The sequence below is a fragment of the Eubalaena glacialis genome, chromosome 19, assembly GCF_028564815.1.
Source record: "Eubalaena glacialis isolate mEubGla1 chromosome 19, mEubGla1.1.hap2.+ XY, whole genome shotgun sequence".
In the NCBI taxonomy this organism is placed as follows: Eukaryota; Metazoa; Chordata; class Mammalia; order Artiodactyla; family Balaenidae; genus Eubalaena; species Eubalaena glacialis.
The window spans coordinates 1,574,020-1,598,792 of record NC_083734.1 but is presented as its reverse complement, the minus strand read 5'-3'; the positions used below and the strand labels follow the sequence as shown (position 1 = coordinate 1,598,792).

Below are 24,773 nucleotides of genomic sequence, written 5' to 3'. Positions count from 1 at the left end.
CCTGGGCTGAGAGGAGGCGCAGCCCACGCTCGCCCGGCCAGTAAGAGGCGGAGTGGGGCTCTGAGCACTTTCCACCACCAGGCACCCCAGGAGCAGGAGAAAGGCCCAAGAGGGGGCTTCACATTGGACGGGCACCCCTGAGGAGCCACCAAGAAGCCCAGGCACGCTGTGTCCCAAAGTGAGAGACAGGCATTTCACCAGGTCCAAAGTTTCCTTAGCTCTGCAAGGATCTCAGGCCTCCTGGGATGGGATAAAGCCAGGATGACTCTTCCCACAGACCCAGGACACACCTGACCACCCATTCAGGCAGACCTGACTCCCCAGCTGGAGATTCCCGAGAGCTCTGACCCACCATGGAAGAAGTGGACTTCTTGGAAGAACATGGCGTGGTTTCTGACAGTTTCCTGAGACTAAAAGAGAACCAGTTCCAATGACCCGAGGAAGCCTGGCCCTGGGGCCCCTGCTCCACACCCCAGCAGCGACGCTTTCCTAAGCAGAAGCCCCTCTGGGTGCCGCTGCCCTGCCCCCTCCCAACAACCTGAGGCCTGTGCTCAGAGGCTGGGCGTGGCTCTGCCGGGCCCAGGGTGGCGCTGAGATTCCTCCTGCAGAGCTGGGCGGGGGTGACCTGAAGACCTTGCTCGGTGAATCTGTCCCCTCTGTGGAGGGGAGGCTGGACCAAGGGAGACAGGCCGCCAAAAAGGGTCGAGGGGGAGGGGCGGCGCTATGCCCATGATGAAAAGGCCTTCCTGCCGGTGCTCTCAGCCCCACGCCATGAGTGTAGTACCCTGGCACATGCATACCCCTCTCTGATGCCCGGGGTGAGCCCAGCACTGGGTAGGGGGTGGGCTTGCAAGGATCCCCAAGAGGCAGAGGAAATTCCAGGCCTGACACGCAAAGGGCAGTGACTGGGAGCTTAGGGAACACGTTTCCCAGCACCAAGCGCTCCCAGACCTGCCTCCTGGGCCTGGGCCCCCAACCTGCGCAGGACTGGTTGCACCCACAGATCCCTCCCAGGCTCCCACTTCTGGGGACTCATCCCAGAGAACAAGGGCCCTGGGGTTCTCTGGATGGCGGCCAAGGTCCACAGGGAGCTCTTTTTCTCCTTTTGGTAGCCCTGCTTTCTCCTGCCTCTATGCCAAGCCTCACCGAGTCAGCAGGGACAGGAGGGCAGTCTGGCAGCAGGAACAAAGCCACCGTGGCTTGCAGGAGAGGGGCTGGTTTCTAAGTAAAGTCGCTTCTCTCCAGAGCAGCTGGGTGGACAGCAGACTTCGCAGGGGCCGGGCCAGGGCCACATGGCACCACCCCCACTCCCCATGCTGTCACCATCGTGGGAGGGAGGGTGCCGGGGCTCACGCCAACACAGACCCCTGGTGCCTGTGCGAGAGGAAGGAGGGGAAGCCCAGGCTCCCAGGTGCTGTATCTGTGTGGTCGGGACAGCTGCACGCCCAGGGCTGTCAGTGCCATAATAAAGTCTGTGCTGTTTGGCTGCTCAGAAAGGGTTTTCAAAGCAGAGATGAAAGAGGAAGCAGGGCAGGAAGGCAGGCCCCAGTCAAGGGGCCTCTGAAGCCTCCACATGCTAATAAGCAGGCCCCTCTGGAGGGGGTTTCACAGAAAGCCTTGCTTGCTACCTCCGGGGCATGGAAACTGAGCAGGGACCCAGTGAGAAGGAGGGTCCTGACCCGGAGTGGGTACGGCAGCAAGCACCCAAGTGGGAAATAAGATACCTGAGAAGAGGTGGCAGCTGACAACACACGTGTGGGCCTGAGGTGGGCCGGGCCCTGGACCTGATGTGGGGCCTCATTCACGGAGAAAGGTCTGCTGTTTTATGGGTCTTTGAAGAAAGGCCAAGAAGCAAGGGCCAAGAGCCTGAGCAGGTAGGGAAACAGAGGATCCAGCCTCCCACGGCTCTGCCCAACGATCCGAGCCCCTGGCCTGCACACGGGGCTGGGAGACACATGGCCCCTGCCCTCACCCAAGTCCCAGCTCTGGGCTTTGGGGAGAGGGAGGAAAGGGCCACTGGTCACACCCTGAGTGGATGATCACTCCTCCTCTCTAGGCACCTCGTTACCAGGAAGTCTTTCCTCAAACAGGCTGAGCAAGAAGCAGCTCCTGGGAGCCTGTGCCTCTCAGGCTCCAGCTTCGGAGACTCTGGTCAGGGCCAGCCTGTCTCCCCCACCGCCCTGGGCTCTGCTGGGACCCCCACCCCCGGCAGAGAGGATGTCTGCTCTCCCCCACAGCCCAGTCCTCATCCCCCCTCATGTCTGAGGGGTGCCTGTGCGCTCCAAGGCCCCAACTCCCAAATGCCTGAACGCCCTCCTCAAAACAGGACGCTGGGCTCCCCTGCCCGCCTGAGTTCCTAGAGCGTGGGGTGCAGCAAAGGGACACCTCCAGCCCCCAGCTGGTTTGATCCCAAACTCCGGGGCCATGAGAAAAAGGCTAGGAATGGGGTCTTGGGTTCTTGTCTCTACGGGGGCCCCTAAGGCATTAGGCTTTCCCCACAGCTCCATCTTGAGCTGCCGAGGGGAGGCCTGCTCAGAGACCCTCCCCCGCCCCCCCGGACCCAAGTCTCCTCTGGACAGGCCCCACAGCCCTCCACGAGACTGACTGACAGGGGACTGTCCCTGATGAAGGCTCACAGCTTCCAGAAATCAGCAGCCTTGAATGGGATGCTCAGGGGAGCCAGGGCAGAAGGAAGAGAGACCCTGCCAGAGGCCGAGCAGAGGAGGCTGGGACCTCAGTACCCTGGGCTCTAAGAGACCCTCAGGGAAGTGGGTGATCTCCCCACCCTGCAATCACATGGCTCCTGCTACCAACCCAAAATGTGAAGCAGCGTTTGGGGGGAGAGGATGTCACAGGGGAAGGGACAACTGGGAAGCAGGGACACAACCAAATTCCCCGGCCTGGTTGAAAGTGCCTTCTGTATGTGTATTTGCCTTATTTGGAGGCAGGAGCTCTGCTCCAACACTGTTTCCAAGGCATCGCTATGGAAACGCAATGGAACTCTAAACACCCTTATTCCGCCTGGGGTTTTCTCTCAAATCAGGAAGCTTTGGGGGATTTGCCTGTGTGTCTGCTGTTCCCCAGCAGGAAGCTCCACTTTCCGTCTCTAGGAACGAGTGCAATTCCATTTTGCCGACTTCCTGCCAGGGACACTACCTTCCAAGGGGATGCTGGCCTGGGACCCTTCGGGGAGGGTAGGCAGAGGGCAGATAAGGACCGTCGGTTGAGCAGGCTGGGGCCACACTCCCTCAGCAGGAGGGTCTGTGCAGCAGCCCAGGGCAGGCGTAGCCAGGGGAGTCTGAGGGGGCGTGCAGGAGAAAGGGGACCCGGGCCAGCACACACCTCCCTCTCCTGCCCAGATCTCTGTCACTCAGGGAAGCCCAGAGGAGCCAGCAGGGACGGATGAGCCCCAGAGGGTAGCCAGGGTCTCCACGGGAGGGCTGTCAGGCTCTGGGGCTTGTGAGATGCCCACGGGACCCCCGATCACCATCCTGTTCACTCTTAGGGGTGCTGTGAGGCTCAATCAGGCAAGGCAAGAGCACTGACCAGGAAAGTTTGGGGCAGAGAGGAAAGGAATCACATGTACAGTTGGCCCTTTGAACAAGCAGGGGTTGGAGCGCTGACCCTCTGAGCGGTCAAATATCCAGCACGACTTACAGTCGGCTCTCTGTATCTGCAGTTCTCCATATCCGCGGCTCCACGTCCACAGGTTCAACCAACCACGGACCGTGTAGTCCTGCAGGATTTACTATTGAAAACAACCCACATAAAGTGGGCCCACAGAGCTCAAACCCGTGTTGTTCCAGGGTTAACTGCACTGAGCACCCAGGATGGGCCCAGTACTTCCTTCCACGCACACGGGAAGCCGAGAACTAGACTTCAACAGGCCCATTTTGCAAATCACCTCATTGAGTCCCTGAATCCCTTCCAGTGCCCTGAGCCCCTACAGACCAGCCAGGGGAGGGAAGGGCTGGACCTGGTGAGACCACCCCAGCCACCTCCCACTCTGGTCTCACGGGATCTGAGGCAGAAGCACAAAATCAAGGCCAGTGCCAGTGTTTTCCATTTATGGTCAGCCCAGAGCAGAAGCGGGGTCCCCCAAGAGCCCCTCACTTGGCCGGGACACTCTAGGACCCCCCCCTGCCCAGCCCCCCTGTTCAGCCTGCTGTCTGCAGAATCATCTCTGTGTGGGAAGTGGAGCTGAGCTGAAACCTTTCCTCCCGGCATGCTCCTGGCTCCCCAGCAGCTGGCAGGATGGTCAGGGGGAGGGACACGCACTGCGCTACTGCTGCGAACCCCCTGCCTGCAGGGCGGATGCCTCTGGGGGCGGCTCCACAGCAGGCCACCCCCTCCCAGTAGGGGTCCTGCCCTGTGGCTCGGAGAGGAGTGTGCAGCTCACAGACCAACAGAAGGAAGGAAAGGATCCCAGGGCTGAATGGCCACCTCACCCCTGACGTGACCCCTTTCCCTTGCGCCCTATTCTAGGCTGGGTCCTGAAGCCCCCCAACCTCCTAGGGTGCACTCCCTTTGCCCCAGCTCCGCCAAGGGGACGCCAGCTGGCAGCCCCGCCCTCACCTGTGGTGTGGGGGGCTCCACCTTCCGCTTCTTCTTCTGGTTCTGCTTGTTGGTCCTGGGATAGACCGTGAGCATCTCCAGCCACCTGGAGAAAGAGGAGGGGAGAGCGCCAGTCAGACCCTGCTCTCAGGGACCAGGACTCCGCCGGTGCCCACCCAGCCTCCAGGCACCGGAGCAAGGCAGAGCACCACTCAGATCAGAGCTGTCACTGCCGGGGCAGGAAGCCCAGCAGCGCAGCCGGGACGAGCACAGACTGAGCCGAGGCCACACCCAGGCGCTGACCCCACGATGACCACAGCGCAGGCGGGGAGCGCCCTGCTGGCCTGGAGGTGGGGCGGGCTCCACCCTGGCGCAGCGGGAGGCCTGACCGCAGGCCCCCGGCAAGGACTCGGCACCGTTCCTGTTACTGACCTGTCTCTGGGCCTGGACTCCACTCGAGGACGGAACCCAGGAGCCTGCTGCTGAGCTTCCCCACAGCGGGTCACTTCAGGGGGCTGCGCAGCTGACCTCCCAGACTCATTCACTCACCTCTGGGCCCGACTTGCACAGTGAGGGCGCTGGCACCTCGGTTTTGGGGAAGGCCCAGCAGAGCTGCCCAGGGACCTTGTCCAGGGACCCATACCAGGGCCCACGTGCTGGAGGGTCCGCTCTGGACCAGCAGCAGGGAAGGCCACGGGGGAGCGTGGGAAGCACAGGGACTGAGGCAGGAGGCTTGGATTCAGATCTGGCTCTGCTACCCTCAAACCATGACCCCAGGTGGCTCCCAGGCCTCTGGGCTTCGGTCTCCTGGTCTCTGACGCCAGGGGCTGGATTAGGCCGTGACATGACCACTGCTTGCCTCACCGGAGCTTCTTAATTGCTGGGAAGGTTGGAGGAAGGGGAAAGAAGCAGGTGTGGTGGCGAAGGGCAGCCCCAGTGCTTTCTCCACAGGGGAAGGTACTGCAGGAGACGCTGGGCCACTTCTTCCCAGAACCCCAGGGTCCGTGTTGGGCCTGCTGCCAGCCTAGGCCGACGACCTGGTGGCGCTGGCTGAGCTGCTGTACAAGGCAGGGTCTGCACGGTCAGGGCCCTGGCTGCAGCGATGACCAGCACCCCAAGCCTGGGGCAGGGAGAAGGGCTCTGGTCTTTAGTTCTCAGAGGTGCTTCTTTAATTTGTGCGGGAGGGGTGCGGGGTGGAGGCTGGTCACAGACGCCTTCTGGGATAGCCTCGGGGGCTGTGCTGGCTGTGCTGCTGACAGCCGGCAGCTGGGAGAGCAGGACTGGGTGTGGAGCATCCCAGCATCCGAGGTGAGGCCTAGCCCAGCGAGAGCAGGGGATTCTCAGTTTGCTGAGAGAATGAACAATCCCTGCACCGTGCAGACCTGAGGCACAGGTCCTGCGCCTGGGGTCCTCGAAGCAAGAAAGGAGGCCACGAATGAAATCTGCACAGCAGCAGACGAGCAGACTCTCCAAGGCCCTCCTTCAGGTAACCTAAGGAGTTCGCGTGCTTGTGGGGTTAAGAGACCTGCTTTCTAGCCTGCCACGGGGGCTGAATTTCCTTTGGGAAGTTCACACCAAGGAACCACGCCTGCAGAGGGCCCCTCTTCAAGCTTTACCGGGGAGGGGAAGGGAGGGGAGGAGAGACTGCTCGGCAAAGTCACCTCATCCCGCAGGGCCCCAGGAGCGGGGGGCCGTGGCAGGGAGGGGCAGAGCCTTCGGGGTGCCCGGAAGCCCCTGCATGCTGGCCCAGTCGCTCTTGAATGGCAACACTAACGAGCTGGGCAAACCTGTGCACCTCGCAGGACAGGGCCTCACGGGAAACGAGAGAAGATCTGCGCCGCGGCTACGCGGCTGACTAAGCGGAGCTCCCGGAGACGCAGGGATGGAGCGCAGGGCGAGGGCGGGCCCGGCCTGCCCCACTCAGCGGTGCCGTGGCCAGAGGCTGGGGGACGCCCAGTCCAGGCACAGATAATGGGCCGTGTCCCCCGTACTGGGGTTCCTCACAGCAGCCCAGCAGGATGTGTCTGATGTTACCCAGATGGGTTACAGACGTTAAAATACACCCAGGAAAGAGATGAGTGCGGGGAACGAAGACACGCGGCTGGTGGTGAATGTGGGCGCCAGGGACACGGTAGAGGGGCTCCTCAACTCTGAGGGCAGAGCTCAAAGGCAGCGGTATGGAGAAGAGGGGCAGCTGGGACCCAGCCCCGCCAGAGGCACTGAAGAGCCCCCTTGCCAACTCCTGCCAAATCCCACCCCCTCTGAAGAGCCAGGTGGAGCGGCACCTCCTGCTGTGAGGGGACAGGGAAAGAGACTCTCGCCGTCAGCTCTGGGACAGACGCGGCTGCCTCCAGCCGTTCGGGGGTCTCCATTCAAAGACCCCGGAAAGAAGGCTGAAGGGACCGTTCTCTACTCCTCTCCCTTGAAGTCAGCACCTCTTTAGGGACCCATGTGGGGGCCCCAGAGCCCACAGATGAGGTTACCCAGCAAGGAGCCTTGCCAGGCGCTCAGACCCAGGAGCCCAAGGGCAGGGCAGAGGAGGGACAGAAGAGGCAGACACAGTCTGTCCCCAGGGCACGCTGCCCCAGGCGACTCCCTGAGGAGGCCACGTCCCCACGGATAGGGAAGATGAGGAAGCTGCTGCCCAGGGTTGAAGGAGCCCTCGTACTGGGCAGGAAGCAGCGAGGCCCAGCCCAGGATGAGGGGAGAGGAAGAGTGTCAGGTAATTGGCTCCGGCTCTGGGTTCGCCACCAAGCCACGACACCAGGCTCCAGCCTCAGGACCCCCAGGGCACACACCTGGTATCTTGCTTGCTAACGACCTTGTCTACCCACGCTGCACAGGAATGGCAGGCCCTGTACATGCATACAGAAGTGACCGTGGGAAAGGGGCTCAGGGACTGAGCCGAGGACCCTGCCAAGTGCCTGACGGAGGTCCCATCAGAGAGGCCCGAGACCACGTGGCACGCCACTACATCACTGACCTGGGCCCCAGCTCACATGCTCCCTGTTGTCCTGGGGACCTCAAACACCCCTTTCCCATCCAACGTCACCCAGACCCCTCCCTAGGACCCAGCTCCCGAGTGGCGGGGAAGAGATCTCCTCAAGGAATCCAGTTGGGCAATGGAACCTCGGCCAGGCGTGCCTGCCAGACAAGGCCATGGCAGCAAGTGTGAACCAGGACGTGCAAATGGCTCCGTGCTGTCACTCACGCCTGGAGTGATTAGGCTCCCTTCATTTCCGGGGCCTCAGTCTCCCAACCGCAGAACGAGGGCTTGTAAAACCCTTTACGCTCTTAATCCACAAGGTTCTAAGATGAGGATTAAGGAGAAGCAGTGAAAGTGGTCCTTCTGTTAGGCCCTAGAGTCAGAAACACAAACCTGCCTCTGCCCAGGGGAAGAGGACTTGGGGTGAGCTGGCACCCACGAGGGGGCCTCTGAGCCCCTTGGCAGCACGAGTCTGGCTTCTGCTCCACGCCCACCTCAGCAAAAAACAGGGTCTCCTGGCCACACTCTCACTTTCTCACTCAGCAGCCTTGGGCAGGCTGCAGCTGAGGCCCTGAACCCCAGGTCAGGGCTCTCAGCAGCCTTCCATCTGTTGAAAGCAAAGTGTCTGACATTCTAATTCCCTGTCTTCTGTGCTGTAATAATCAGCCCAGTCCCCCAAGCCCTCTGGTTCAATTTTTCCTTTTCACCTTAAAGGACGACGAGATTCTGCATGACCCAGCACCCGAGCTCCCGGCGGGGCCGGGGCACCTGCTCCCTGCCATGTACCATGTCACGTACCGTGTCATGAACCGTGTCACGTACCGTGTGTGGCTGGGCGCACAGGACTGGTGGCAGGTGCCCCGGGAGCAGGGCTCCCAGAACGCAGATGTGGCAGGGTTCAGAGCATGGAGCTCAGCCCGCTGGCCTATTGGCTGCCTGAAAATCTGGGCCCCTCTACTTCCTAGGGCTTCCCCAAGCCTCTTCCCAAGGCATGCTGGGGGAGTGGGTGACCCAGAACTCTGTCCCTTCCACTCAGCTGAGGAAGGCAGTGCGTGCAGTCACCCTGCGGTGACTCCCATAGGCAGGCACGGGGCACACGAGGGAGACACAGGCCTCCACTCGAGGGCCTGCCGCTGGCGGAGGAGGACGACACGCACTCGGACAAGCCCCACCCTTTATGAGCGCCAGCTGACGGAGCCACACGCCTCGCAGGGGAGGGCTTCCCAGAGACCTCACAGCTTGGAGGACGGAGGGTCACTGCAGACCGAGGGGAGGGCGGGAACGAAGGCGAGGAGCTGGGGAGAGGCAGCAGGGGGCGTGCGGCGACAAGCAGCTCAGCACGGAGGGACAGGGCGGTGGGGGCAAGGCTGCGGGGCTGAGAAGGGCCCCAGGGGCTTTCAGGCAGGAGGGAGGCGAGGTCGGATGAGCTCTGGAAACTGAGCCCCTCGTGGCCGAGTGATAGATGGTTGGAGTGCAGTGAGAATGGAGCAGGGAGCCCAGAGAGAGGCTGGGAAGATGCGCCAGCGCCAGCAGAGGGAGGCCGCTGGGGGAGCGGGACGTGCAGGGGCAGCCTGGCAAGTGTGTGGACATGGGGATGAAGCAAAGGTGGGTGGAGGGTGAGGCCAGTGTGGGTGGAGAGAGGGACTCAGAAGAGGAGACACACGGGGCAGAAAGTGAGGGCAACGCCAGCCGTCGTGCCTAAGAGGCCTGGTCCAAGGAGCTGCTGGCAGGTGGGGGCACCTCTTCCCAAGACGTGCAAAGCAAACTCACCCGCTGATGATCTCCTTGGTCTCTGCCCGGATGAAGTGCTCCTTCTCGGGGGTCAGAATGCACAGGGAGAACTTCTGGCCCGTTCGGCCCTCCCCATCCACCACGTCTGTGCACTGGTTCATGTTGATGGTGCCCTGAGGGAGGGTTGTGGGCTGCGAGAGTAAGAAGATGGGGCAGGGTGTCAGTCACTCTGGGGGCAGAGGAAGGCAGCAGGGAGTGTCCCTGCATCCCACGGTCCTTTCTGACCCTCCTTGCTTCTCCTTAGTCACCTGGACCTCTCACAGCTGTGCAGATAGCTGATTACAGCAGAGGACAGGGTGTGCGCTGCCTCGGCCCGGCCCTCACAGCCCGCCTTCCTACTGACCCATCTCCAGGGAGGAGCGGTGACAGGCCTGCTCTTCTCAGAGGATATCCAGCTGGACGTTCCTTCCCACTGGAGAACAACATCCCAGCTAGTCCTGGAGGAGGGCGGGGGGCCGGGGGGTGGGGACAAGCAGGAGACGCTCCTTTAGACAGCTGGGACGACAGAGACAGCCAGGAGCCTGGTCTCAGGGGTGAATGATCCAGGAAAGCAGGGAGAAAAGCTCCGGAGGAGGTGGTTTCAAAATAGCAAGGTTATTTTTAGAGGCAAGGAGGGAGGGGACCAGAGAGAAGCACATCTTGAAGGCGGGCTGTGGGGCAGGCAGGCCAGAGCCACACACATCAGGAAAGCTTCACAGGCAGGCCACCCTCCAGGGCTGCCCGTGAGGAGTGCTGCCAAGCTGCCTGGCCAGGGCCGGAACAAATAATAACTTCCCCCCTCTTTTCTATCAGCTAAGCTATTAGACACTGATATTAGGGAGAGAAACCCAAAAATAAGAAAAGATGGTTTTGGGCTTCCCTGGTGGCGCAGTGGTTGAGAATCTGCCTGCCAATGCAGGGGACACGGGTTCGAGCCCTGGTCTGGGAAGATCCCACATGCCGCGGAGCAACTAGGCCCGTGAGCCACGGCTACTGAGCCTGCGCGTCTGGAGCCTGTGCTCCCAACAAGAGAGGCCGCGATAGTGAGTGGCCCCCGCTTGCCGCAACTAGAGAAAGCCCTCGCACAGAAACGAAGACCCAATGCAGCCGAAAATAAATAAATAAATTAATTAATCAAAAAAAAAAAAGAAAAAAAAGAAAAGATGGTTTTAAGAAGTTCCTACTGAGGGGAAGGGTGAGGACCTCCCCCAAACCTGAGGAGGCTTATGGGGAGGAGGCTTATGGGGAGGAGGCAGGTGACCACGGCTGCCACCACACCAGGTGCAAAGACCCCACTGAGGGCTCTCACAGGGAGGCGAGCCCCAGCTCCGACTCCCACCTCCACCTCCAGGGCAGCTGCCAGCTCCCCCAGCTGCCCCACGGAGCCCTCCCCAAGCGCCCGGCACTTCCCAGGTCCCAGAGGAGCAGCAGGGAGAAAAGGCAATGGGGCTGCTGGGCTGGGGGCTGCCTTGTCCGTGCTCCCTCCCTCCCACCTGCCAGCAGAGGAGGGGGCCCCAAGCTCTTCTGACCCACCGCCACCTCCCTTCTTATCCCCTGGGGCCCGACCCCAGAAGCCAGACCCAAGGGGCACTGGGTTCCCCGAGTTCTGGCCCCGACGCAGCTGCGGGCTCGCTGGGCCACCGCAGGGGAAGGACTAAGCTTCCTGGCTCCCAGAAGCCTTTCTGTGGGGGGCCTCTGGGATCAGCCTGTCCTCCTTGGGCCCAGCTCAGAATGGAGGTGGCAGGGCAGGAGGGCCGGCCGTGAGCCCACAACGGGGAAAGAGCACGCACCCTTGCTGTGTGTTCAAAGTGTGTCCTGTCTCCGAACTGCCCCCCAGGTGGGGACGTGAGAAAGGGCCACACCCACGCCAAGCCTAGCGCCCTTGCTGAGTGAAGTGACCTGGTAGCATCTCTCCTGGGGGCTCCCGGACGGCCCTTGAGCTGGGAAAGGGAGCTTGGTGGGTTGTCCTCAACCAAGCAGAGGGGGTCCCTCGGGAGCAGCGGACAAGGGAGGTGGCCTGGGTCCCCCGCCCCGGATGAGTGTGTCTTCCCCCCTTCCTGCCCCGGCCCCAGCCCCTGCTCCCTTCAGAGGGTCTAACACTGGGCCTTCCCCGGCATCGTGCCAGTGCCCTTCAGAACCGTCTCTGGGTGGCGACCTCTGCACTCCCCGGAGTCAGACTCCCTCAGGCAGGAACACTCAATCCCCGCTGGCCCTGACAAGACACACGGGCTCTATGAGGCAGGTCCTCAGGGAGGACCCTGATGCCATGAGGAGTAAGGCACGAGCTCGAAGCACGGGCACGCCTGGCGCACTCCTTCCCTGAGCGAGCCGGACAGGGGCAGAGGGGCTCTTCCTCCTTCATCCACCATGTTGCCGGCACAGGCGCATGGCCCTGAAGAGTCACCCGTCTGTTACACACACAGTACACGCAGGTAAGTTCAATGGGAACCATAAAAGACATCATCAAAAGTTCTAGAGTATTCTTCTCACTAGACCACCTAGCGGGCCCCCTGGAGGCACACGTTCCTCTTTAGAGACCACTGCTCCAGGGCTCCGGGTACCAAGCTGCTCACTGGCCCCTCCTGCACAGTGAGTGGGTTCCCAGGTGAGTTTCCCTGCCGGCCCTGCAGCTCCGTGTGGTCACGGGACTCACTCACCAACTGCACCACGAGACTTCTGGCAACCTCTCCCTGACACGAAGGCTCTACCTCCTTCCAGAAAAGCTTTCAGAAGGGCCAATGAAAGGCAAAGACATAACAAGCTAGGGCTGAAGGACATGAAAGTTTCTTTACCACCTCTGTGTCAGGATCTTCCAGTTACAACCTCTTTCATGCTTCCTTAAATGTGACTTACCACAAGGCGGGCATTATCTAATCCTGTTACACGTGCAGAAGAGGGAGCAGAGAGTAAACAGCGGTCATAAACAGAAGGGAGAACTGGCAAACTGGTCCAGGTTCACAGGGACCTGCCCGTGACAGCTCCTTCGGGGTCTCAACAGCGCCACCCAGGGGAAGCAGCAGCACCCGCACACCGCTGCGCGCTCACTGACCACCCCCACCGCCCGCACCTGCCCCTTCACTGCTCTGCCTGCCACTGCATCTCCTGCACTCACAGCTCGGGCAGACTCCACCAAGGGTCTCCGGGGAGCCCCAGGCGGAGGTCTGACCCTCCCCACCTCTGTCCAGGAGCAAAGCACGCCCACCTGCGTTCTCAGCACTGGGGAGAGAAGAGAGCACACGCCATGTAACAACCTGTTTCCTGGCTAGACGGCCCTGGTGCTGGGAGAGCCAGGGCGAGTTTCTAGGCTGTAATGCAGCCCTCACCCCTGGCACTGCCAGAAGAGAAACCAGCCCAGTCCAACAAGCTCCCGGCCCTCATCCGACAGTTCGAGAGGTGAGGAATCCAGGCCTTCTCCAAGGCTGGGCATCACCTAGTTTTGCTAGTTTCCAAAAAAGGGATGGCTGTCGGAAGGCCAACCGATGCGGCTGTGTTGCCAAGTTATGGGTTCAGTCCTCACCCAGCAATGTCACTGGATGGCCCTCCAGCCATCTGGGGGCCTCTGGTCCTCCTCTGGCTTCCACACTGCACCAGCTAAGATGGCAGAGCTGCGACAGGGCTGAAGATCCTCTAAGAACGAGGTGGCCAAGCAGGAGAGCACAAGACAAGGGCCTCTGTCTGGGGATGTGACCACACGCTGCCGAGAACCCAGCTTTCCTGCCTGTCATCTGCTCACTGGCCCACAAGAGGCCCACTCAGGAAACTCCTGAACAGCAGCCTCACCCACTGGGGACCAGGACCCTCCACCCCCACCCTTGACCCAAGCAGGTGCCATTCAGGGAAAACAGGCCTTGTCCATTTCTTGCTGGATCCTGGAAGTTTGGGAAGGAGTGAGCTTCTAAGAGCCTGAGAGAAAGAAGAGGAAAGTTGGACAGACACACAGAGAAGAGCCCTTGAGACCTTTCAGCAGGACTGTCCCACCAGGCAGCTGTGCTTACAGACCCAGAGGGGAGGCAGCTCAAAGGCGAGACTCAGATGGGATGGGAATCCTCCATTTTACCCCTCACTCCCCCATTCAGATGGGAAAACGGAGACCCACAGAAACAAAGGGCAAAGAAGCACTCTCAAGGTCGGAAGGTACCTTTCAAGGGAGCCCAACCCCATCCACTGTCTGAGGTCCTACCTTGCTCAGGCCACTCAAGCCCGGTCCAAGGAGAGACCACATCCTTTCTTTGGGATTGAGGAGGTGGGACCTGAGTCCTCTACAGAAGGAAGGTGGCCCTTGGGAGCATCTCACCCAATTGCAGGCACCCCCAGAACCCCACGTCCTGGGAGGAACAGGTGCTGGTCAGGCTCACAGAGACCGTCTCCTGGCTCTTCCTGCTCCTGCCAAGCTGTTCACAGAGCCCCAAGTCTAACGCATCATGAGTCCTTCTCTCAAGAGGCAGCACTGGTGACCACCCCAAATGCCACCCAGGCCACAGTCCAGCCCAGCAACCAGCACTCTCCAGATGGATATCCCCAAAGCCCAGGTTCTCCAAGAAAACTGTAAAGACTCTTGGAAAAGGGGTCTTGAGGCATACCCATGAGATCATGATCCCACCAGGACCCGGAGTGAGCCACGTCCCTGCCTGGACCCAACAGCTCAGAGAGGCCTCTGCCAATCTCGGCCAGGGGCCCCGGAGCAGTGGCGGTGGACAAGAGGCTACAGGAGGTGCCCGCCCAGCAGAACTTCCTTCCTCCCGTTCCTCTTGTTGCCAGCAGCCAGCTGTGCCCAGTCGTGCTGTGAGCTTCCCCCATGTTCCACGTCGTGGTCCACAGGGGGGCTCACAGCCATCCTGCAGAGCAGCCCAGGCCAAGCTGTGCCCACAGTCTCACTGCCAGTCCCCAGGTGTCAGGTCTGTGTCCTTGCTGTCACCTGACCTCCTCCCAGGGAGCCCTGACTCTGCACCCTCCCTGCCCCTTAGAGCTCCAATGTGAACCTGCCTGCTCCAACTCACTGCCCTGGAGGATGCTGGGCCAGCCAGGCTAGGGGCTATGGCACGGGGGACCTGGCACCTGGCCGCCCATCACCCCAGGACAGGAGGGAGTGCTGGTGCCAAACAGCGACCTCGCTCCCAGCTCCCTCCTCCCTGCAGAGACTGGAGGGGCTAAGCTAAACTCTGGGCCTTAGGTTTCCAGAAACCACTGGCCAAGAGGAGCCCCAGCCTTGGACCAGAATCCTAGCTGTGCCACCACCACCTCTGTGACCTTGGGCAAGTTGTACACTGTGAGCCTCAGTTTCCACAGCTACAAAGTGGCAGTAACAATATCCCCACTCCAAATGTAAAATGGAGTAGCTGCTGTGGAAAAGAGTGTGGAAGTTCCTCAAAAAGTTAAACATGGAGTTACCTTATGAGCCGGAGAGGAGACGTTAAGTCACTGCATTTTCCCCGAGTGCTGCCATGGGAAGAAGGGATGCAAGTGTTGGCCACGTGTGCCTCCTACCCTGGGGCACAGAGGGGGCCACGGGGTACAGGGAGAGAGCTGACCTGCTGGGCGGGAGGGACCTCCAGGCGTCACGGACCACCCTGTCCCTGAGACGGGAGGGAGAGCCTGGCCTCCTGCCTGCTGGCCCTAAGATGCCCAGCAAGTGGCTCTTAAAAATGACGGGCCACACCAAGGGGTTTACCCGAGGGCGGCGAGCAGCTCACGTCTGTCCTCCGTGCCTCGCCAGCCCCCATCTTAAGGCCCTGGGGAAGATCCAGGTCTGGTTCCCCGGCCACACTCTGCAGGGGGAGCTGAGGGAAGGTGGGGGTAGGCAGGGCCCTGCCCTCTGCCCAGCACCGACCCCCTCCCCGGTGCAGCATCCCCGCCCTCCTCCCCATGGGCTCCCCGGAGCAGGGGGTCCAGCTGTGAGGGCTGCATCCCCCTCGAATCAAGTCAGGAAGGTGGGAGCCCCGAGCCTGGGATTTGTTCAGCGGCGGCTCAGCGGCGAGCTCTGTGGATTCGGCTCCTTGGCCAGCTCCACGGGAAGAGCCCAGGCCTCACCAGACCTCCTCACCTCAGCTGCTCCTACAGCCTCGGGCCCAAGCCCTCCGCCCCGAGTCTGAGGTCCTTGACTGCTCCGGCCTCCCCTCCTGTCCCCGCCCACAGGTCTAGGCAACTGCGGCCACTCGCTGAACAGGTCACCTCTTGCACGGCCATTCCCTGCCGGAAGCGCCTGCCTTACCTCCCTCACCGCCAGGATGGTCGCCCTGTCCCCTCCGGAGGGGAGGGCGCTGTGTGTAGTCCCTGGTCCACGCACGGGCCTGGATAAAACTAACTGGATTCTCCTCCACACACCTATGCTGGCACCGCCCAAAATGAGCTTCAGTACACATTTTCTAATGACAGACGAAACAAACCCACCCATCTAAGTTTACGTTGCATAAATATTTATGCCTTATTTGTAAAGAAGTTACACTTTATTTATAAAATAGGAATACCCAATCTTACCAAATCTCATGTTTGTTAAGCAGACAGCAGGGGACACATGTGCAAAGGCCACAGTGACAAGTCCTCCGCAGCTGAGGAGCCTGAGGGAGAGGAGTTAGCTGGAGGGAGATGCAGGGCCCAGAAAGGGAACCCACCTCCAGGAGCCCAGGGCCCTGCCCTGTGGCCACCACCCCTGGGTCCAGAACTGTAGCAAGTTGCAGACGACAGAGTTGAAAGGCAAGAGATGGGGTGGTGACACTGCAATGATCTCATCTACAACACATGTCCAGAGTACGCAGAGACAGAAGGACAAGGCTGGGGAGGACTGAAGGTGGCAGCTGCGGAGTGCAGAGCTTCTTTGGCGGGGGCGGTGAAAACAGCTCTCAGATTAGACTGTGGTGATGGTTACACACAACCCTGCGAATACACTAGAAGACAACGACTTGTATACCTAAAAACAAAACAAAACACTGCACAAATGTGGAAAATGACAAGGAGGGCTTGCGGCCGGCTAGTCCCGGCCCCAGTCAGGGTCCTGCGGGAGGAGCACTCCTCGCCCACGGCCTCCAGCCCAGGCCTGGAAGGTGACAGAGGCCCAGAGCGGCGGGTGGACTGAAGCCCAGGGGCCCGGCTCCTCAGCTGCCTCTGCATGGCCTCAACCGCAGGCAGAGCAGGGCAGCTCAGTGGAGCAGCCCGAGGGCCAACTTCAGTCTCCCGGCTCTGACGACGCGCGGCTGCCGGAGACGACACGTGAGCAGCTGCTCCCCCTTCCAGGATCCGGCCCTGGGCCCATCCAGGGGCAGCGTGGGCCTCCGTGGATTCAGTACAGAGGGGCCCACAGGACGCAGGACAGGCCCGCCGGGGCGGCAGCCTGGCAGCTGTTGGAAGAGGAGCGGGCCGAGGAGCCCAACGTCGCACAAGTGCCGTGGTCTGGGGGAGACGGCTGTAATGACCCGTTCTGGGCTTTGTCGACCAGCAAACCCCTTGCCTTCATGGGGCATTGGTAGGGTCAGCGAAACTTATTTCTTAAGGAGGAAAAAAACACAAGGACCCTTTCCACTTGCTGCCAGTGCCAGGAAGTTCCTTCTCACACCTGCGGGGCAGGACTGGCCTGCTGGCTGGGCAGCCCTCCGCTCCTGGCCGAGGCCCACCTACTCCTGAGATGGGGCTGGGAGCGCAGGGAAGGGCAGCTCTCCCCACACAGCCAGCACGGCAACAGGACGGCACAAGAGCCAGGTGCCCGCTATACCACACGTGACCGCTGACTCACACTGGGTCAAACACCCAAATGTAAAAGCAAAAACTATAAACCTCTTAGAAGAAGACCAAGGGCAACAGCTTTATAACAGTGGATTTGACAATGACTTCTTGGACATGACACCAAAAGCACAGGCAACAAAAAAAATAAGCTGGACTCCATCAAAATTAGAAACTTCTGTGCATCTAAGGACACAATGAAGAGAGTAAGAAGCCAACCCACAGAATGGAAGAAAACATTTGCAAATCACATATCTGATAAAGGATTGATATCCAGAATATATAAGGAACCCTTACAACTCAACAGCAAAAATACAGACAATTAATAAATGAGCTAAAGGGACTTCCCTGGCAGTGCAGTGGTTAAGAATCTGCCTACCAATACAGGAGACACCGGTTTGAGCCCTGGTCTGGGAAGATCCCACATGCTGCGGAGCAACTAAGCCCGTGAGCCACAACTACTGAGCCCGCGTGCTGCAACTACTGAAGCCCGCGCGCCTAGAGCCCGTGTTCTGCAACAAGAGAAGCCATCGCAATGAGAAGCCCGCGCACTGCAACATAAGAGTAGCCCCCGCTCGCTCCAACTAGAGAAAGCCCGCGCACAGCAACGGAGACCCAATGCAGCCAAAAATAAAACAAATAAATAAAATAAACTTTTAAAAAAATAAATGAGCTAAAGACCTGAATGGACATTTCTCCAAAGAAGATATACAAATGACCAACAAGCACATGAAAAGATGTGCAACATCGTTAGTTATTTGGAAAACACAAATTAAAACCACAATGAGATACCACTTCGCACCTATTAGGATGGTTATAATTTTTTTAAAAAAGCTGAAAGTAATGAGTGTTGACAAGGATGTGGAAAAACTGGAACCCTTGGTGCGTTGCTGGTGGAAGAGAAAATGGTGCTGCCACTGTGGAAAACAGTCTGGCAGTTCCTCAAAAAATCAAACACAGACTCATCTTATCATCTAGTAATTCCACTTCTAGGTATATACCCAGAAGAACTGAAAGCAGGAACTCAGGTATTTGCACACCCACATACATAGCAACATTATTCACAGGAGCCCAAAGGTAGAAACAACCCAAGTGTCCACTGAGATAAACAAAGCATGGTTTATCCAAACACGGAATATTATTCATTATAAAAAGGAATAAATGGGACTTCCCTGGTGGCGCAGTGGTTAAGCATCTGCCTGCCAATGCAGGGGACATGGGTTCGAGCCCTGGTCTGGGAGGATCCCACATGCCGTGAAGCAACTAAGCCCGTGCACCACAACTACTGAGCCTGCGCTCTAGAGCCCGAGAGCCACACCTACTGAGCCTGCGTGCCGCAACTACTGAAGCCCGTGCGCCTAGAACCTGTGCTCCCCAACAAAGAGAAGCCACCGCAATGAGAAGCCCGCACACCACAACGAAGAGTAGCCCCCGCTCGCCGTAACTAGAGAAAGCCCGCGCGCAGCAACGAAGACCCAACGCAGCCAAAAATAAATAAATATATTATTTTTAAAAAAAGGACTGAAATTCTGACACATGCTACAAAATGGATGAACCTTGAAAACATTATGTTAAGTGAAATACACGAGACACAAGAGGACAAATATTAGTGTTTAATTGGTATGGAGTTTCAATTTGGGAAGATGAAAAATTCCAAAGATGGATGATGGTGACAGTTACACAACAATGTGATGTATTTAATGCCACTGAGCTGCACACTTGAAAATGGTCAAGATGGTAAGTCTTATGTTATCTGTATCTGAACACACATGCATGCACGCACATACATACCCCAAGAACCAAGTGCCCAGGCCAACTTGGATTCCCACCTTGGGAGTGACAACACGCATGGCAGTAACCGACGCAGGGAAAAAGGCAAAAAGAAACACCGTATTTAGGCCAACAGGCTCCCTGAGTGGAAGTGGTCGTTCTATGGACGGAGCCCGGCCAACTCGCCCAACGCACAGCGGCCTCCTGTGAGGTCCTCCCCAACATGCACAGAACAGAACAACGGGCACGGACCGCAACCCTCTCATCCCCAGCTCCCTACCTTTCCCCATTCCCAATCCTCAGCCCGGGGCGGGAGAAGCACCCCGCACAGGCAGCACAGGGCCCGGGACCCTGCTGCTCCCCTCTAGTTCAGGGGTCAGTGCCCCACACCTCAGCCAGACCTGGACGACGTAAGAACTATTTTCCTGGAAGGTGTGGTGACCTCAGGTACAAATTACGTACGAAAGAGCACCCAGGACAGGTGAGCCTTCTGACTTCAACAGGACTGGGGCAGCTGAGCACAATGGCTGGGTCCACCCCAGGGCCAGGAGGCTCACTTCCTTAGCTCCAGCCCTTGAAGTAAATCAACCTCCTTCCCCATCAGCAGAACCACTAAAACCGACCTTTACAGTTTTGTCTTGCCCGGTTCCCGCCCGGCACCCACGCCCCTTCCCCTGTTCTTCTGCGGGCCTGCACAATGTCCCTCGGATCGACCTCTGCTCCTGGAGACTTGCGCAGTCTTTGGGAGCCGACCTAGGACACTCCTGGAGGAAATACGTCCGCACCTGCCTGCCTCACACCTGGTGCTGTACTCACACCTGCCTAAGTTCTGGGCTCTGACCAGACCCACTTGACAGTTACAATCACGTCTACTGAGGGAGAGAGAGGAGACGCCCTCAAGGCCTGCCTGAGAGACCCCAGGGTCACCTTAGAATGCACAGGCAAAAGTCTGGATTCAGACAACAGGTGTTTACCGAGCCCCTGCTTTGTGCCAGGGACAGAGGTAAGACCAGGACAGACAGAATGTCACCTTTACAAAAGTTCACTTTACTCTCGTGGTGATGAAGGGAAATAAAAAGAACAAAGAACGATCCCATTTCAAGTAGCGGTAAGTGACAGGAATACAAGGACAGTAGGTATGGGGCTGGGAGCGCCCGGGGAGGTGACACGCTCACAGAGTCCCAGCAGAGGCCGTGTGGAGGAGAAAGCGAGCGCTCAGGTCACCCGACAGAGATGAGCAGGGTCTGGCCCACGGAAGCCGGAGGGCAGGCCTGGAACAAAGGGGCCCGAGGTGGCCACAGCGTGCAGGGCCCGAGGACGTGGTCTGCTGCGGAGGGGGCCCAGGAGAGGGAGACCGCTTGACTGTGGCTCTGACCCCGGACAAGATGCTGAACTCAGGAACTGAATTTCTTTTCTTTTCTGCACTTGGCTTATATCCCAGCTACTTTTCGCGGGCAATGCTATCCCCCTGCCTTCCTAGAAAATGGACCCTTCTAGGCTAATGACACAAGCGACGGGGCTCAGACAGGCAGGAGCAGGAAAGGCAGAGACAGCAGAGGACGGAGGTCAGCCGCTGGCCGGAACGCAAGGTCACCAGCTGGCTTCGTGAAGCAAGCAAGCTGCCACCCACAGCCTTTGCTACGGCCACCCCTGGGGCACAAGACAGTTCTGGCAGCAACTCTGGGAGAGGTCCCCCAAACGATGGTACCTAAAGATCATGGGAGCTGGAGGGACAGAGAACCCAAGGGCCATCTGACTGTTGGAGCTGGAAAGGCCTCTCAGAGGCAGCTCAGGGCTGAGAGCAGAGCCTTGCTGGGGCAGGGGTGCGGCAGGAAAGGGGCGAAAGACAGAGCAGGAGCAGCCCCGAGGGGCAGGGCTGGGGGGGCTGAGGAGGACAGACATCAAGAAAGGGACTTGAACTCAACTTTCTTCTGAGATGAAAAGGAGATGGAGCCAGTGTCCCTGTCCCCAGCCCTATCACTTCTCAACAGAGACAGTTTCCTTCTGGCAAAGACTCACGTCCATCAGAGCAGGAGGCCTGAGACATCAGGTATCCGGTGGGCAAGGAAGCAGACCCACGAGGGGTCACACGGCCCAAGGGAGCACAGCAGCCGGGCAGCACCATGAAGCCCAGGGCCATCAGGTGGCTTCCTGGAGCCAGGGGAAGAAGGACGTGGCAAGGGGGGAGTAGAAAGGCTAGTGTTGGCGCCCCTGACAGAAATGCCCGGGATGGGGGCGGGGCAGGACGCTGCAGCTCACACAGCCAGCAGCTCTGTCCCCCCTTCACCCCTCAGCCCCCATGTGCTGCTCTGAAATGCCGCTCCAGGCTCTGCAGCCGCAGCCCGAGGAGGCCACCTTGCTCCAGCAAAGGGTGTTTCAGGGATGGGACGCGCTTAAGTCACGACTCGACAAAGACCAGAAATAAACAGAACTTGGTTCATAGGAGTGGCAAGCGGTGCAGACAGGCTCCTGAGATGAGTCCCACAGGAGCAGACTGAAGGCGCCCAGGCTGCTGAGCCTAGAGGAGGAGGGCTGAGGCGAAGGGGCTGGGGACACAGGACAGGGCCTCGTCTCTAAAAGCATCCACTCAACAAGCATCCACACTGGACGCCAGGTCCCGGGGACACAGCACCGCCACGGTGAGCTCAGCACTGCAGTAAAGGTATGGGCGGAGCCTGCGGGGAGGAGGGAAGGAGGCCGGGAACGCAGGAGCCACGTCTAAAAGGCCTCTTGTGGCCCAGGACCAGGCTGGTCTGGCGAGGCCCAGGGAAGAGCCAGGCTCGGGGGGCAGAAGCCGCAGGTGTGGAGCTCAGCTGGAGCTGAGGACATGCAGACGCTAAGGGTCCCTCGATAAATGGACATTTTGTCCCCATAAACCTGGGGCTGGCACCACCTCCACTGTAGATAAAGGCAAAGCGCCGCTCCCAACAGTATTTGCCACTCAGGAGGAACTCGCCGAGCACCTACTATGTGCCTGGCTCCACTGCGGGCACTGGGGATGCAGCGACAAACAGAACTGACCACCATCTCTGTCCTCACCGAGCTGACCGTGCGGTCTTGAAGTCAAACAAGTCAGATGGACGAAGTCAATAATGTGTGAGGTGGCAGTGAAGGGCCACGGTGGGGAGTGAGGGGGGAATGAGGACAGAGGATGAGGCGGACCCGCCATGCCCACGCGCGGGAAGGTGGGAAGGCGACAGTCCTCCCGGTGCCAATGGATGAGTAAGCCTCAAGCCCCGTTCCGGTCCCGCTGCCCTGGTTTAATCAGGCAAAGAGTCTGAAGGAGAGTCTAGTAACTAAAGTACAAGGAGTCCTGAGAAGGCGCTAGTTTACGCCTCAACAGCCGTTCCCAGTGCAGCCTCGGACTTATACCGTCACCGGCCTCCCGACGCCAGGTCACAGCAGCAGGTGCCCAGGGCCGCAGGGGATGAGCGAAGCCCGTGGTACTTTCCGACTGTGACCTGAGCCCACCCTCCTTCTGGCTTCGCTCCCATGACCTGAGCCCCCCGTCCTGCGCTGGACACCAGCCCGGGCTTTCCTGCCAGCGGTCAGGGTCCTCCCTTCCTCCAGCTGCCCTTCAAGGGCAGCTCCAGTGGCACCGCATTTCCCGGCCCTTCCCAGCTGCCTGGCCTGGAGAAACCTCCCCTTTCTCCCAGTTTCTTTGGTACTGCTTCTTCCTTTTCATTTTTAAAATGAACTTCTAATTTTAGGATACATTTAGGTTTACAGAAAGTTGTGAAGATAGCAGAGAGCTCTCCGTTCCCCCTCCTGGTAATGTCTCCCATCAGTGTGGTATGTTCATCACAGTCACGAAACCAATACTGATCCGGGACGGTTAACTGGAGTCCGTCCTTTACTCACATTTCCCTAGTTTCTCCTCACGTCCTTTTCTGTCCCAGACGCCACAGGACGTGCAGTTGTCGTGTCACCTTAGCTCCTCTCCGCTGCGACACTTTCTCAGACTTGCCTTATTCGTGATAACACTGACCGCCAGGTGTGTGGTGGAAGGTCCCTCAGTTGGGGTGTGTCTGGTGTTGCCTCGTGGTTACATCGGGGTTGTGGGTCTGGGGAGGAGACCGCAGAGGGGCAGCGCTGTTCTCCTCACGTCACGTCCTGGGTGCAGGACCTTCCACTGTCGACGCTGACCCTGAGCGCCCGGCTGAGGCTGTGTTCGTCACTGTTGCCCCCTGTGCACACTGTCCTCCCAGGAGGGACGTCGCTGTGAGCGGCCCACACGTAAGGAGTGGGGGGTGAGCGCCGCCTCTTTGAGGGCGGAGTCGCCACACAGATTGTCTGGAATCCTTCTGCACAGGAGGTTTTGTGTCTTGTCCCCCACTTGTTTATTTCTTCGTTCACTCATTCCTGACTCATGGTACCTATTTCATAGTGTAAATTATAATCCAATACCACACTATTATTTTGTTGCTCGAGCTGTTCCGGCCTTGATCACGTGGCCCCGTGTCTCCTGGACGTGCCCCACCAGAGTGTGCCTGTCCCACTGTCTGGCACAAAAGGTGCCCCAGGCTCAGCTTGTATGTACCTGCCCTGGTCCTAGAGTCGGCCGTTTCTCCAAGGACCCCGGGTTCCTTTCATCGGAGAAAAGAATCAGAAATCAATACCCAGGTGCTAGGTATGCTCATGGCTACTGGGATGTTGCTTCCTCTAGGCCTTCTCGGCTGACAGAACAAAGAAATACAGGCGCATGTAACCTGTGTACAGTCACATACCTACATCCACCCCCCCACCTATCTATCTCTCTCTCCCTCTCCATCTCTCTCTCTCTCCCTCCCTCCTCACACGTCTCTCTTAAGCTAAACATACTGGTGTCCCCAACTTTAACCCAAGGCCACAGGGATCACTCTAGCCCCTCCCCTCGCTGGCCCGTGCCCCTCACCCCCATCCCTTCACTTCGCTGTCCAGCCCCAGCACGCGCACGGTGGCTCGGAACTGTAAGCCAATGCTCCACGGGGCCACTTCACCAGCTAGCGCGTGGCGCCCACGCACCATGCACCACGGGCACGTCCCTTTTGCCTTCGGCTGTGCGGACTCCACTGGTGTCCGAGGGCACGCGCTTCCTTCCACGCACCGCCTGGACTCTCTGCAGGGAGAAGAACCTAAGAGCCCGGCGAGGGAGCAGACGCTATCGCACACTTTCTGCCTCCAGCGAGGCTCCTGAGCCCCTCTGCCAGGGCACGCTAAGGAGGGGGGCACCGGAGGAAGGAGGGGACACAGAGGGCGAAAGGCACCTCCTGGCAGAAGCTGCCCTTCCAGCCTAGCCAGAGACCAGGGCAGGTGGGAGGGAGCTGCTCCGGAGAGGAGGCAAGGGCTGGCACGCAGGCAGCAGGCCGGCTGGAGCAACGGTGCCTTATATGGAGATTCCCACATCCCAGCTCTGTCTTCAGCAGCTGCCGCCCCTGCAAGTCTGCCTCAGCCAGGGAAGCAGGGAGGGCTGCGGTGCTACGGGGTTTGACTGCTCTCCTGCCCAAAGGCCTGCCAGGTAGATCCAGAGAAAACAAGCTGCTGTTTGCTACAGATGGACTAAAAGCCACGCAGCTGTTGGGGCCATAACATTCACCAAGCCCCACCTGCAGCTCCCTCCTGCTCACCCCCAGTACTGGGGTCTGAAGCAGCTAGAAGAGGCTCTCGGGGACCAGACCCCACCGGAGAGGCTGGAAAGAAGGCGAGCGGTCTTAAACTTTAAGGTCTTAGAGCTTAAAGCAATTAGAGCTTAAAGCAATGGTTTTCAACTTTTGCTGAATAAAGGAATCACCTGGGAAGATCCTTAAATGGAGGTTCCATGCCCAGAGACTCAGATTTAAATTTTCTGGGGTGGGGCTTGGGCATCAGAATTACTAAAAAGTCCCCTCATGCTTCTAATGTCCAGCCGAGGTTGGGAACAACTGCCTAGAGGGGAGACCTATTTGTTTGCTGCCACAGCAGGCCTGGCCCTGCCGGCTGGCTGGCTGGCCCAGGCCCCGGCCAG

At 59.2% G+C, this 24,773-nt stretch overlaps 1 protein-coding gene across 3 annotated transcripts in view; it reads right to left on the bottom strand.

The window, feature by feature from the left end:
• The window catches only part of MPRIP (myosin phosphatase Rho interacting protein), a 128,376-nt gene that overhangs the window by 39,608 nt on the left and 63,995 nt on the right, over window positions 1-24,773 (bottom strand). For all 3 annotated transcript variants that reach the window (XM_061176573.1, XM_061176572.1, XM_061176570.1), the window contains exons 4-5: window positions 9,311-9,462; window positions 4,576-4,660 (exon numbers count right to left, since the gene is read on the bottom strand). In XM_061176573.1, coding sequence (XP_061032556.1) covers window positions 4,576-4,660; window positions 9,311-9,462 — 237 coding nt within the window. The remainder of the gene's footprint in view (window positions 1-4,575; window positions 4,661-9,310; window positions 9,463-24,773) is intronic.